Source organism: Canis lupus, chromosome 34, assembly GCF_011100685.1.
Source record: "Canis lupus familiaris isolate Mischka breed German Shepherd chromosome 34, alternate assembly UU_Cfam_GSD_1.0, whole genome shotgun sequence".
In the NCBI taxonomy this organism is placed as follows: domain Eukaryota; kingdom Metazoa; phylum Chordata; class Mammalia; order Carnivora; family Canidae; genus Canis; species Canis lupus.
In genome coordinates this window covers 24,993,076-25,007,382 of record NC_049255.1, presented here as the reverse complement: position 1 = coordinate 25,007,382, position 14,307 = coordinate 24,993,076, and the positions used below count along the sequence as shown (strand labels likewise).

Here is a 14,307-nt window from a genome sequence, read left to right as displayed (position 1 = left end):
CTTCTGGTAGCACTTCCAATTCTTCTTATTGTCCTTACCTCAGATCTTTGACATATGCTAATAATGACTGCAGTGATTTCCGACCCGGGCATTTAATAGAGAGCTAGGAGCTTCCTTGATCCCCACCTCCTGGAACATTTTAGAATTACAGAAAGTCTGAGTGGAATGGGGACACAGAGTTCTTCTCTTTCTCATTCTATTGAGGTATGGAAGACAGACCTAATAAGCCCAAGAAATCAAGTTGGTAGTAGAATAGAGACTAAAAATCAGGTGTTTTGCTACCTAAGCCACTATATACTTCCATTATGCTGTGCTTCCTTTTAATACCCTTATAGGCATTCTACAAACCATAAAGATTTTATAAATATTTTAATATTACTTATGACAGGGGCAGCCTGGGTGGCCCGGATGACCACTATGCCAAAATACACAAATGTTGCCATTGTATCATCTATCATCTAAAGCAGGGATTGGCAAGCTTCTCTGCAAAGAGCCAGGTAGAAAATATTTTAGGTTTTACAGGCCACCATGGTATCTGTCTCAAGTGCTCAACCTTGCCATTGTGACCCCAAAGCAGCCATAGATGGTAAACAAATGGGCATGGCTGCATTTCAATAAAACTTTATTTACAAAAACACGCAATTGGCCAGATTTGGCCTGTAGTATGCTGACTCCTGATCTAGAGGATCAGCTGTTTTCCTCATTTCCATGTAGACACAGTCCTAAGGCCAGTCCTTATTAAACCCAGCCAGTGGATTTGATACCCATTTGATGCCAGTGCATCTCTGGCATTTATTTCTGTCAAAATAATAAAAGCACACTGATGAAGTTGTTTGTGTCTTTTAGATGGAGCTATAGTTTTTCTATCAAAGTATTTTTGGAGTTTTAAAACAAGGTACAGTGTAGGGATCCCAGAGTCTAGCTTAGGAGCTAGGCAGCCTTCAATATGACCTTACCTTTACCTCTTTCCTCTCACCTGACAGTGCCAAAGGATTTTCCACAGAAACTGAGGAGTTATACAATACAAGGTTTCCGTGTCATTGCCCTTGCCCATAAAGCCTTGAAGATAGAGAAGCTTTCAGAAGTACAGAATTTAGCCCGGTAAGGAACTCAGAAATCAGCACTAAGGCAGGTTATGTGTGCATCAAATAAATGAATACTGGAGATGGACAGGACAGTTCAAATCACAAGAAGCCTCCTGGAGATGAAGACTTGTCTCATCCAATCTCCCAATTTGGAGATGGACAACTGTAAACCACACTGGGGAAGACTTGCTCAGGTCACAATGATTGTTGGTGATAGAACAAGGATGGCAGTGCAGATTTCCTGACTCCCAGATGTCCGTGAGCTATCTCTGCCCTGCATTCCATCATCCCATCAAAAATAATCAACATTCCTTCAACCACATTATGTGGCTGACTGACTTGGGGTTCCCACATACAAAGAGGTTAAAAGAAGGATACAATGGGCAATGTGACAGACCTCCAGCATCCTTCAGATTGCTTCTTTCAGCGCTCAATAGTAACCTTCCTCAGATCTGGAGAGGTAGTGAGTGCAGGCTGAGTTACACAAAATAGAACTCAGTATTCTTAATTATATTAAGGGTATAAATTGTCCTTAGTAGAGGATGATCTGTGAATTCTTGTTTCTTTTCATGTTTCTCAGTTTTTAAAGGTTATTTTTGAATTGTCTAAGACAAAAGAGTAGTGAGATACTGTGGAGCATTGAGTAACAAGTTGTCTATGCATTATTATCTTTGATTTTGTCTCACTGATAGAGACCTTCACTTACACACAATTAGCACCTTTGCATAAGATGTGGATATCCTTGGCTCAGTGTAACTATTTACAACCTCTGCCCATCTGCTCTAGTGGAATCATTGTCCCTTCCTTACACTGTTCTATTTCCCTCATCTCTAAAGTATAGGATTGGATGATCTTTAAGGACGCTTTCAGCCATGAAATTTTAATCTTCTAAATAGAATCACAAAGCTCATTTTGAAATAGATGAATGGCACTCTCAGATTTAACATTCAAGGTGTTAGCTATTCTTGAGCAAGCATGAAGACACACAGGATTTTGTAATTTTTCAAGACAAAAATCTAATAACAAAAGCCAGGTATATGTGTGAAGAAAAAATTTACGTAGCAAGACAAGGAGGATAGCCACCAACTTGCTGCCACATAGTAGTGCGGCTGTGATGTTCTCATTTAAAAGTCTCTAGTAGGCACCTGGGTGGCTCAGCAGTTGAGCGTCTGCCTTTGGTTCAGGTTGTGATCCCAGAGTCCTGGGATCGAGTGCCACATCAGGCTCCCTACAGGGAAGCCTGATTCTCCCTCTGCTTGTGTCTCTGCCTCTGTGTGTGTGTGTCTCTCATGAATAAATAAATAAAATCTTTCTTAAAAAGTTACTAGACATTATTATAAATATAACAAAATAAAGTGATGTGTTAGATTTCCAACCATCTCAGATTTTCCTAGAGAGTAGCAGGAGCCTATTATGCTTCTTAAAATTTAGTTATTGTTTTCAAGCAGAGAAAAGGAAAACACTTTGAGTTTTATTAGAATCAAATTATATTTAGCAAAGTTTCCCAATCAGGAAAATCAAAAACTTCTTAAAAACTGGTTTCATAAAAGGGAAATAGAAGAGTTTCTTTTTTTTTTTAGAAAATAAACATCCCAAACTAGAAAATAGAAGAAATACTTTATCAAAATTCTCCATTTTGTTGGTTTAGCAAATTTCTATTGAGCTTGACTCTCTGAGATGCTCTTCAAGACACTGATGATTCAGATGCGAATAAAATAAAACCTTTGCCCTCAGAAGCTTATTCCTAAATTGGGAAGATAGATAATAATGCCCTTTTACATGAGGTGATCAGTGAGTCCTCTGGAAAGTGACATTTGAACAGAAATATGTGTAAAGTAAGGGAGCAAAGCATATGGGTATGCAGAGGAAGAACATTGCAGGCAATAGGAATAGTGAGCACAGAATTTTGCTGGGAATGTTGCAGAGTAGCAAGAGGCTTAAGTGCCTGAATTGGTGAAAGAGAGCAAGAGTCGTAAAATAGAGACCAAAAACAGAATCAATTGGTGAGAAGGTTTCTGGATCTTTCTTTTAGCTGTAGCTCATTAGAAAATATTAATCCAATTTATAATAGAAAGTCACGAAGATAAATGATGGGAATTTAACACATTCTGTATTAGGTAGATCTTCTTTTGTAATATTCTCTGAGATTACTAAGGCAAGATTAATATCTAATTATCTGAGTATTCACCAAAGTGCCTACAATAAGGTCTAAAACAGACTAGTTATTTGATGAATGGACTTTTGAATGAAGATGTAGTAACTTGTTCTCTACTCCAGAGAGAAGTTTCTTCACCATGTTCCCATCTAAGTGTGAGTTATATCTTTCATCAGGAAATCCAACCCTGACCTTTCTCTTAAAGAGGTTTACTGACCACATGTTTATTTCCTCTCCCTCCCAAGTCCTACCAACATGATAGAAAAGAAACAATATCAAAGAAAACAAGACAAGTGATAAGTGCAGATGAGAGATTTCTATACATTTCTGTAAGATGTAAAGTAGGTGGAGGGAGTGGCAGCTAAATCAGCAGGTGGAAGAAGCATAGTCTACACCATGTCAGAGAGAGAGATAGCAGAAGACAGAAGTTGCTTCACCCCATGGAACCCGAGAGACTGAGGCTTAGCTCTGTCACATACTATGGAAGGTGGAGGTGGTGATGGGACCCAACATCAGGGTTGACTGACCATATGCATCAAGGTTAGATCCCTAGATCTCCCTCTCTTCCTGCAATCTTAACTCCTCTCTGGACAGAAAAAGAAAAAATATGAGATTAAGAAAGAGATCTTGGCCCTCATGTTTACTATTTAAAGTCACCTGAGATTTATTCCATTCCTGAAGAGAGGTCCCACATAATGAATGTAACCCAATTAGACTTCGAGCTTCCAATTTTAAATTCTGAAAACTTTTCAAATGTTTGGCTGATGTCCTGTATTTTCTGGAGGTTACAGATGGAGGTGGAAATGAGTGATTCTATATGCAACTATTATCATAATATCCCGTATGCAGTGCATACTTAATCAATGTCTAACTAAAATGATTATAAGGTAAAAAAAAAGTCTTTGAAATAAAAAATAATAATAATACAATTAACAAAAGTCTAAAAAACCAACAGAAGAGTTGGTAGATAAGTACATTTTTTTTAAATGGTGTTGAAACTGGGAGAAGTTGCTAAAAGACATAGAAGTGATTGCCTCTGGGAAGGAGAAGGGGTGGAGGGGTATGGAGAGAAGGACTATGGGTTTTTATCATAAGCTTTTGGGTTCTTTTTGATTTTGAAAACATATGCATGTATTACATTGATAAAACTTAGAAATTGTTTTAGAAGGAAGAAATAAAGTTCAACTGTCAAGACTTTAATAAGCTTTAATACTGATTTTTTTCTGAATCCAAAGAGAGAAGGTGGAGTCAGAGTTGACATTTCTGGGACTTCTCATAATGGAGAATCGCTTGAAAAAGGAAACCAAACCAGTCTTGAAGGAACTGAGTGAAGCCCACATCAGGATGGTGATGATTACTGGTGTGTGTTTCTGGAGGCCTGATATATTTAATGTATCTCAAGCCTCAGAAAAAGACCATATGAGCTGCATGGGTTCATGTGGCTGAGGTAGAAGGAAAAGTCCTTAACTGTCATCTGTTACCTTGGGTTCCCATTACCAGGCATATGTGCATCAATCTTGACATGTCCATGAGCTTTGGGAGCAGAGATCATACTTCATTGTCTATGTCTAATGCCGCCCTCTCCCTACCCAGGCTTAGCACAGTGCTAGTAGGCTCACAGTAAATGTTTAAACACAAGAGTAAATATGTGCTCATCAGAAGCCTCAGTGAGACTTCTGTGTAAAGGCTGTTCAGACTCTGCTAGACTGTCCTCTAGGGCTGTGGACAGGCATGGCATGTGCTGATCCAATCCAAGCATGGCTCAGCTTTCAGCGTTCTATTCTCTGTTGACTGCAATCCACATCCCCAGGATGGTTCCATGCTATCAGAGAACCATCAATTTACCTTCACCACTCAGTGCTTAACCATGTCTTTATTCATTTGTGCCTGTTTTGTAAATATGCAATGTTCAGGACATGATGCTATTGTGGGAGGGAGATACAGACATAGTTTTTGATCACTAGGGACAGACAGGCTTGGGCAAGAGGTGCTGCCAAATGGTAATAAAATAGGGCAGAAAGAGGGAAATGCCCCCCCAAAGAGCACCAACAATGTGGTATAGCCACTCAGAGGAAGCAGGGCTCAATTCTGGCTGCCAAGAGATTTATACAGAAAGCAAGCTGACTCTCTTTGTCATCTAGGTGACAACCTTCAAACAGCCATCACTGTGGCAAAGAATTCTGAAATGATTCCTAGAGGAAGCCAAGTGATCCTTGTTGAAGCCAATGAACCAGAAGATTTTGTTCCTGCCTCTGTGACTTGGCAGCTGATCGAGGACCAAGAGAATGGATTGGGGAGGAATGTGAGCAAATGTTAGAAGGATCCTCAGTGGCCTGGCCTGATGACCCACAGCCCTGGCCTCAGCAGCCTTCTCTCAGCATTGGAAGGCACCACAGTCAAAACCCCTCACAGCTGTCCAGAGTTCTGCAGTTTGAAAAGCATTTAGTGTTTCCACCAGCACTTCTCAGCCCTGGCTGCACAAAGAAATCACCTGGAAGAGGTTTCAAGCTTCCAGTGCCAAGGTTTTATTGATTAAATCCAAATCTCTGGGTTGGGAGCTGGCATCAGCCCTTCTTCCCTGAGATTCTGATGTGCAGTCATTGTTGAGAACCAATGATTTACATACATATTTCCCATTTGATTTTTCCAGTTAGGCTATACAGCTGACAAATTGTTCATTTTGCAAATGAGAGAACTGAGGCCCAGCAAAGTAAGCTTGCCCAACACACACAACTGGCAAGTCGCAGAGCAGGAAATCAAAGTTAAGTCTATCTGATGGCACCCAGATCCATGGGCATTAAGATTGCGCTGTGTCCATGACATGAGGTTAAGAGGTTTCAGGCTTCTCTACATGGCAAACTTCCTGTGCTTTTGTGAAGAAAATGGGTTGCAGCCTGACATCCCATCACTAAATGTGAAATTCTGCCTATGTGTGAATTCAAGGAGGTGGTCTTCCAGGCGATAAGTTATAAAATTCCCCTTCCTCCAGGCTGATAGCCCTTTGTCTTGTTAAGTGTAGAGTAGACCTTGTTCAGTATACAAACTGCACAACTGTACAGAGTGACTTTGCCCCTACTTGGCTCAACCCCGTTTCATTGGCTATGAAGATGAAAGCTCTCTATGTTCTCTCTGAAATCACCAGAGAGAGAGATTTCTGGTTCTTATTTCCTTGCAAACTCATTTGCTTCTGCATCAATGCATGTTGCCTCGATTATGCCATATGATAAAGCTCAGGTCTTCACTAATTTTTTTTTTAAGATTTTATTTATTTATTCATGATAGTCACAGAGAGAGAGAGAGAGGCAGAGACACAGGCAGAGGGAGAAGCAGGCTCCATGCAGGGAGCCCGACGTGGGATTCGATCCCGAGTCTCCAGGATCGCGCCCTGGGCCAAAGGCAGGCGCCAAACCACTGTGCCACCCAGGGATCCCTCTTCACTAATTTTTAACAAACAGTCCACTCACATTACCCATTCACCAGTTTAATACCTTTACTGAAGTTTTGGGTATTACTGGGAAAAGTCACATTACAGTCTCAGGCTTTCTCCTCTTCTCTGCCTCCCTCCCACCACACTTTCCTTCTCTAACTGTCTGGTGAAAGCAAAAGGAGCTCTTGTCCTTACCTCCTATGGAATGCTTTAAGCATACCTTTGTTGGCTATTTTGCAATGGGGGTTGCAAAGGGAAGGATGTATCGCCTAGCCTCCCACATCAAAATATTTTTCTTCCCAACACAATGCTTTCCCTAAAATGGATCTCTCTAGTGAAAAAAATGTTCTTGCCTTCTATACTATTTGTACTCAGAGTCCTAGACTAATGTAAGGAACTCTGGAAAATGTTGCATGAAAAACATGATCAGCTATCAATATGATGGGTTCTCTCTCTTTGGGCTGAGCCAAGTGGGTCTAGAATGCAGTGACAGGACACATTGATGGGTGGAGGGCAGGACCGAAAGGGTTTCAGCAAAGGAGTTGAACTGGTGCAATGGAAAATAAGGTATGCAGGAGGAACTGGGAACCACGAGGGAACGTGTCACCTGTTGAGGTGGGGAGAAGGCAAGTACTATAAGGAATAGGCCCGAAAGAAGGAGTCTGCCTATTTTAAAGGGAAGAAATTGGGGCATGATGTATGATGAATGAATGGTAAAAGATCTTAGGAAATAAAAACCTGCATGAAGAAGAGAAGAAAGAGGAGAGACGAATGTTATCTAATCTTCCTTGGAATCACTAACTGGTACCTTGGAACATTTCCTTAGTAGACATACATCACTGTATTATGTCCTAAGACAGGATCTTGAGCATTATGTTGTCAACATCTTATATGTTCATATAATTTGGGGAGGACATTTTGAGTGTTTCCTTCATCTGAGTCTAAGTTCCATGGACAAATTACACATTATGCGTTTGCTGGCCCTCTCCCTGTTATGTAACTTGAACGAACTTCCTTTCATAAAACATAGGAAAGCAGAGACATTCCTTAAGAACCCATGTGGAAACCATGCCCTTTTGAATTTAGGAAACCTACCTCAACATTGGGAACAGTTCAGTGCCTGATGGAACAAGAGGGAGCTGTTACCATTTTGCAATGAGTGGGAAATCATACCAAGTGATATTTCAGCATTTCAACAGCTTGCTTCCAAAAGTAAGTACTGGTGAAATGAAATGTTTTGTTTTGCTCTCAAATTAGTGAGGCAAAAAAGAAGAGAGTAGTGAAGGCGATGATCAGTGAAGTTGTCTCAGATTTGGGGAGTAAACACCCCCAAGGGGGCACTGCTCCTTCAGAAGTTGCCCAGCCCAACCTGGTCCTGCACAGGTACTTGACCCCCTCTCCAGAATCTAAGCTCTGGTACAGCTCTTCACCCCCATAGCCAGCCCGATCTCAGTCTCCCTCCATCTCTTCCTCCTCAGCAAGGAGCACCCCAAATCATTCCAAATGAGCTACCTACTTTGTGGGTCAACGTCTCTCTCTGAAAGCCACCAACTCATGCCAGGTTGAGCTCTATTCCCCGTCCTGTCAGGATTCTTAAGTTACAGCAGCAGGAAACAAAGGCCCCATGGTTTATTTTCAAAACCATTTGTTATCTTGTCCTCTGTGTGTCTATTTAAAAATAGTGCTGTGCAGGGTTGTACTGTCAGTGTGAAGGAGATAAGTGGAGCACAAGCTGAGGGCAGCAACCATCTGTTAGCAGTTTCTTGAAAATTCGCCTTACCAGTCAAGGACCATTGAATCTAGACCCCAGAGGCTCCTAGAAAGTTGTTAGTGCAGTTCCTCCTTGAGGAGATGGGGCAGCTGAGACTCAGAGAGGTTAGGTCCCTTGTTGAAGGTTTGCCCACCTACTTGGACCAGGGCTGAGAATAGAACTTTGTTCTCTACTCCTCATCTATTGCTTTTCCTCTACCTATGCTGCAATTGTAGAGATGGTGTTTAGTAAAAAGAACTTTATTTCCTCAAGCATTTTTGTCCCATATTTTCTACCACTTTCCAGTTATTAACTCAAGGTTATCCCATCTCAGAAAGATGGCCTGGAAGGAGGTCATAATGTTGTGGTGGGGGATGAAAGTGAAAGTTGAAGAGTAAAGCGTTGAGTCCCCTTTCTCCTTGTCCTGACATTTGGGCTAATGACACACCGCCCAAGGCTGTATTCAAACGATGGCCAGGAATGATTTTCAGGGCTGTTCTTTTATTTAAGAGGTGTTCTTCATCCTGATATTATTGCAATAGTTGTTGTTCTCTTTAGATTCTGGTGAATGGAACCATTTTTGCAAGAATGTCACCTGCACAGAAATCTAGTCTTGTCGAAGAATTTCAGAAATTAAAGTAGGTATTATTGCATGAAAGGAGAATGTATTCACTGTCTATTGCTGTGTAACCAATTACCTCTGAATTTAGTAGCTTAGAATAACACTATTTATTATTTTTCAATCCTATGGGTCAGAAATCCAGGTGTGCTTAATGGAGTCTTCTGTCTTGGGGCCTCTCACAAGTCTGCAGTGGGGTGTCTACAGGACTGCAGCTCCCTCAGCGCTGCAGGAGGAGAGCCTGCCACCAGCCTCCCTCTCATGTTGTTGGCAGGATTTAGTTCCTTGTGGGTGGTTGGGTAAGAGCCCCAGTTTTCCATTGGCTGTTGGACAAAAGCCACCCGCAGTTCCTTGCCACACAGCTCATTTCATAAGGCAGCACACAGTCTGGTAGCTAGCTTCCACAAGAGTGAGCAAGCAAGAAGAGCAAGTGAGAGAGAGGTATCACCATTTTTTATATTCTCATCTCAGAAGTGATATCCTATCACTTTTGCTGTATTTTCTTTATGAGAAGCAAGTCACTAGTGCAGCCCACAATCAAGGAAGGGCTTTATACAACATTATGAATACTAAGAGGTGGCAGTAACAGAGAGCCATTTTGGAAGCTGCCTACCCCAGACAGAATTTCTTCTGTGGCCTGTACAGCATAACTTAAATGAAAATTCTCAGCTTGAACATGGAGAATAGAAAAATAGAGACTTGTATAGTTCAGAACAGGAAAAATGGAGAAGTGTGTGAGTTGTCCCCTGGAATTATTTGAGATTAGTCCATTAGAAGATATGTGAATGATTTCAGGTCCTCCAGGAAAGAGGTGGAGAGATATTTTCACTGTATCTGGCCCTGGCAGGGGTTTTGGTATAGAAGCCAAAGTTAAAAAAAAAAAAAAAAAGTCCTTCCTTCCATCCCTTAAAAATATAGATGACCAGGTCACATCAGTATGAAGTAGTTTTTGAGACTAGACCTACCTACAGCTTTCTAGGAACATTACAATGTCTGGGCTATAGATTTCTGGAAAGTGAAAAGGAAAGGGGAATGGTGAAACTTCACTTAACTGATGATAAGCAGTAGGTAAAACCAGGAGACTGCCTTTCACTATTATTTTTTGTTGCCAAAGCATTTTTTAGGGAAGTTTTAAGAAACTGCCTATCAAATCCCATAATGCCTTGAGGCTGGGTTAGTAACTGGTGTCTAAAATGACTATTTCACTTACATGGTCATTATATGATAGTGGCTGAGGAAAGTAATTTTACTCTTCTCAAAAGCCTAAGAAATTTTGCCAATTTATATGCTTACTTTTGAAAAGCTATATTCCCCTAAAGAAAAATCAATTCAGGAAGATAGATGTTGCCTCAGAATGAACTGTCTTCTCAATTTCCCCATCTTACACCTCCTGCCTTTATCCCTGGCAATGCACATAAGGCTATCCAAGTTCTCGCCTGCATTCAGGGAACACTAACACATTTAAGATTCTTCGTGTGATGTAAAGACTAAACATGTGCTTTAAGCTTGAAGAAAGGAAGCCACTTTAGCAAATGTGCATAGTCATGACGTGCACGTGAGCACATGAAACATCCGCAGGGGGAATCTTCATGTATAATAGCCAAATATTAGGTCGAACCTCTTGAGTTTATTTACATTTGATCATTTTTGACTTATAAAAATGACCATTTCTTATATGCCAACTAGTAATAAGGAAATTGTCTGAGAACTTCATTTTTTGCCTGTATTGATTTTGTTATTTTGTGTGTTTTTGGCAAATTGTCCTTGAGCCTTTAATAGTATTGCCATTAATCAATACCTATGGTGTATTATTTACCTATAAGAGAAGACAGAGTGTGTCCTGCATCAGAAATTCCTTTTCTTTGTCAATAGCTTTATATTTGCTCTTCTGTTTATGTTGCTGTCTTTGCACATCAAACCAGTATCGATGGGGAGCATATTATCTCCTATTACTCCAGGATGCATCAAGATTATATGTCTCTGTCTCTGGTTCTATCTGTTCAACCATTTCCCAAGTGTTTCTCCTCCTAGTGTATACTAAACTCTAAACTCTCAATGACGTCAGCCCCCAAAACACAGATGGATTAGGTTATATCTGTGTGTTAGGTGTGGGAAGTGCTGTGATTATGGCTGCACGTTCTTAAGCTTAGTCCTAGTCGATACAGTCACCCAGGACTTCTTTTGAAATGTGTGATCATCTTGGTGGATGTCTTTGGCAGAATCACTATCACTTCTGTGTGATTGAAACAATTTAAATAACACAATGGCCTTATTCCTCCGGGAATATTTCTCTCCAAGTCATTTTCCATCAGCCTCATTGCATGTGTGTTCAAGACACACACACATACACACACACATCACATGTGAGTTGGTTATGATGGAAATTATACAAGTGAGGCATTAAGGCATTAACTTCTCTCATGCTTTCTCCTGCAGTTACTATGTGGCCATGTGTGGAGATGGGGCTAATGACTGTGGGGTAAGTAGAAATTACTTCAACCAATGCAGGCAGTTCCCTACTGTCCCTCTTGAGGGCCCCACAGTTCCCCAGGGTGTGTCTCCTCACCCCTGTGCCAGGAATCGCTTCATCAGTTGGCTGTTTATATCCCCCCACACACCTGAGTGTGGGCTGGATGCCAAGAAGAACAAAGTCAGATGAGCCACTTCTGCTGTTTTCTGACAACTCTCAGAATAAAAAAAGACAAGGAAAGTTCAGACCCAGAAGGGACTTTACAAGATGAGCTGGTTTAAATCTCTCGTGTTATTGATACAAGAGTGAATCTCAGGGATGTGAATTCTTTTTTTTTTTCTTTTCTTCCATTTTATTTTATTTTTATTTATTTATTTTTACTTTTTTATTTTGTCTGAAGTCACAACTGGTGAAGGCTTAGTGAAGAAAACATTTGAAATGGATGATTTAAAGTTTTAATTATATATAAACTACATTTTTTTTTCCTGCCAAACTTCTCTAGGGTTAGTTTCTAAAAGTTGGCTTTAACCACAAATCCTTACCATCAGTGAACTCATAGACCAAACTACTTGGCCATTACAAACTATAGCAAGCCTACATTAATGATTCTCAGCAGATGACTTCCCATTTACAATAGAAGGCAGCACATGTTTTAGATTCTGTTTTTTTTTTTTTTGAGATTTTATTTATTCATTTGAGACAGAGAGAGAGAGAGAGAGAGAGAGCAGCGGGGAGAGGCAGAGGGAGAGGGAGAAGCAGACTCCTCGCTGACCAGGGAGCCTGACTTGGGGCTTGATCCCAGGACCTGAGATCATGACCTGAGCCAGAGGCATCTGAGCCACCCAGACATGCCTAGATTCTGAGTTTTGAAGATATGTTGAAACAGTAGACTACCTTTAAGATTTTTCTAAATAAGAAAATATTTTCAGTACAAAATTTTTAGTACAAAACTGAAGAGGATTGCTTTGTATTTCCAAAGACTGTTAGATACTTAAGATCTAGGTAGCTGTTTTACTTTCTTTTTTTACATGTTTTCTTCAAAGTATTGTGAAAAACTGTGCTCACATTTAAAGATCTATTATAAATTTTTCTAACTTACACTTCATGAGAAGCCAGTTGTTAATCTGCTCTTCAAAACCTAAAATGAGTACCCATTCCCATAGTTATGTAGAATTTATAACAAAGGAAATAAATATGTTAAAAAGGACATAGTCTCTGCCTCCTTAAAATTCATTATCTGGTTAGGGAAAGAATCACACATCATATTAACCCAAACATAAAGTAGATGGCCCTAAAATATGTAATAGAGAAACAAAATACTAAGAGAGAAAAGAGGAAGAAGGAAATATTCTAATATTTACTGAACAGAAATTTAGTATGTACCAGCCATGGTAACAGATACTTTGCAGTGCTACAGAACTATAGAAATGTGAAATCCCATTTTATGGTCATCCAATTCTTGTAGGATCAAGAAGTCGCTGACCTGCTTATTAGCCACTGTCAGCTCTGTGACTCTCTCGGCTGCTTCTAGTCTTGGTGACAATGAATTCACCTTTATTTAGTGAGGCAACACATGTCCTAGAATGATCTGCGACTCATATGATCTGGTCCCTGTCTGCAGTGAAGATGCTGTACTTCATCCTAGCAGTTAGCCCATAGTCTAGATCAAGCCACCAGGAAAAGGTGAGGGTTAGATATCTTCTCCTTTTGTTCATGAAGATGGCCTGCTGAGTGATAAGAACCGATGGGGGAGGCCCTCACAAATGTCTACTCAAATGCTATTATCTTTCTAGTGGATTTCTTGAATAAGTGCTTCCATTTTCTTATCACATCTACATCCCACAACCAATACACACACACATGGATGTGAACACACCCACCACTCTTCTACCTCAGGGTCATTATTTAGCTGGTGTCTCTTTATTGATGACTTTCTGGATCAGGAGAGGGAGGGTACTCCAAGTGAAGGGACAGCATAAACACAGTCTTCGGGCTGGAAGGTTACAGTGTTATAAACTCAACAATGTGAAGAATTGCTTCATGGTGTTTGAAGAGTTACAGCCTGACCCAAGGAGTCCTGAGTATGATGTGGATTTATCATTCTAGGCTTTGAAAATGGCTCATGCAGGCATTTCACTGTCAGAGCAGGAGGCATCGGTGGCTTCCCATTTCACGTCGAAAATGGCAAACATTGAGTGTGTGCCTCAGCTCATCAGGTAAGCCACTACTTCCCCTTCCACCCCCATGACCAAGAGGCTCATTGTCTGACTCGGGACAGAATTCAACCATAATTTAAAGTGATAAATGTCACAACAGAGGTATGGGGTAAAGTGCTATCAGAGCACTAATCAAAGAGCCATTAGTACTGGTTGGAAATGCTAGTAAAAGCCACCAAAAAAATGACTTTTGCTGAGGCTTATAGGGTAAAAGCCTATGTCATGGGGATAGTTGAAAGGTAGGGTTGATATTAAAAATCCAGTTGCCATTTCTTACTTCTCCTCTCCCTTATTTTATATGTGAGGTACATACTGGAAACTTCCTCCCTGGGATTGGTGTGGGTGAGGAAGCATGAAGGGAATGTTGCATCAGATAGCTTCTCCAAATACTGTTACATTTCCAAGATACAAATCAGCAAATATCCCAAATGATCCCATGAAAAACTATGATAGAGGGAAGGGGAAGGAATTAAAAACTTGATTATTTTCTCAGTATAGCTCCCTCACTCCACTCTATTCTCATTGCTGATTTTGACTCTACTCATATTTGAAATGTAGTGAAGAATAAAATGTTAGATTTCATCT

The 14,307-nt window shown here is 40.5% G+C and overlaps 1 protein-coding gene across 2 annotated transcripts in view; it reads left to right on the top strand.

Annotated features, from left to right (window-relative positions):
* ATP13A5 (ATPase 13A5) overlaps positions 1-14,307 on the top strand; it is a 105,881-nt gene that overhangs the window by 63,008 nt on the left and 28,566 nt on the right. For both annotated transcript variants that reach the window (XM_038583712.1, XM_038583711.1), the window contains 7 exons: positions 984-1,101; positions 4,476-4,600; positions 5,382-5,542; positions 7,754-7,879; positions 8,976-9,055; positions 11,473-11,515; positions 13,613-13,722. In XM_038583712.1, the coding sequence (XP_038439640.1) occupies positions 984-1,101; positions 4,476-4,600; positions 5,382-5,542; positions 7,754-7,879; positions 8,976-9,055; positions 11,473-11,515; positions 13,613-13,722 (763 nt within the window). The remainder of the gene's footprint in view (positions 1-983; positions 1,102-4,475; positions 4,601-5,381; positions 5,543-7,753; positions 7,880-8,975; positions 9,056-11,472; positions 11,516-13,612; positions 13,723-14,307) is intronic.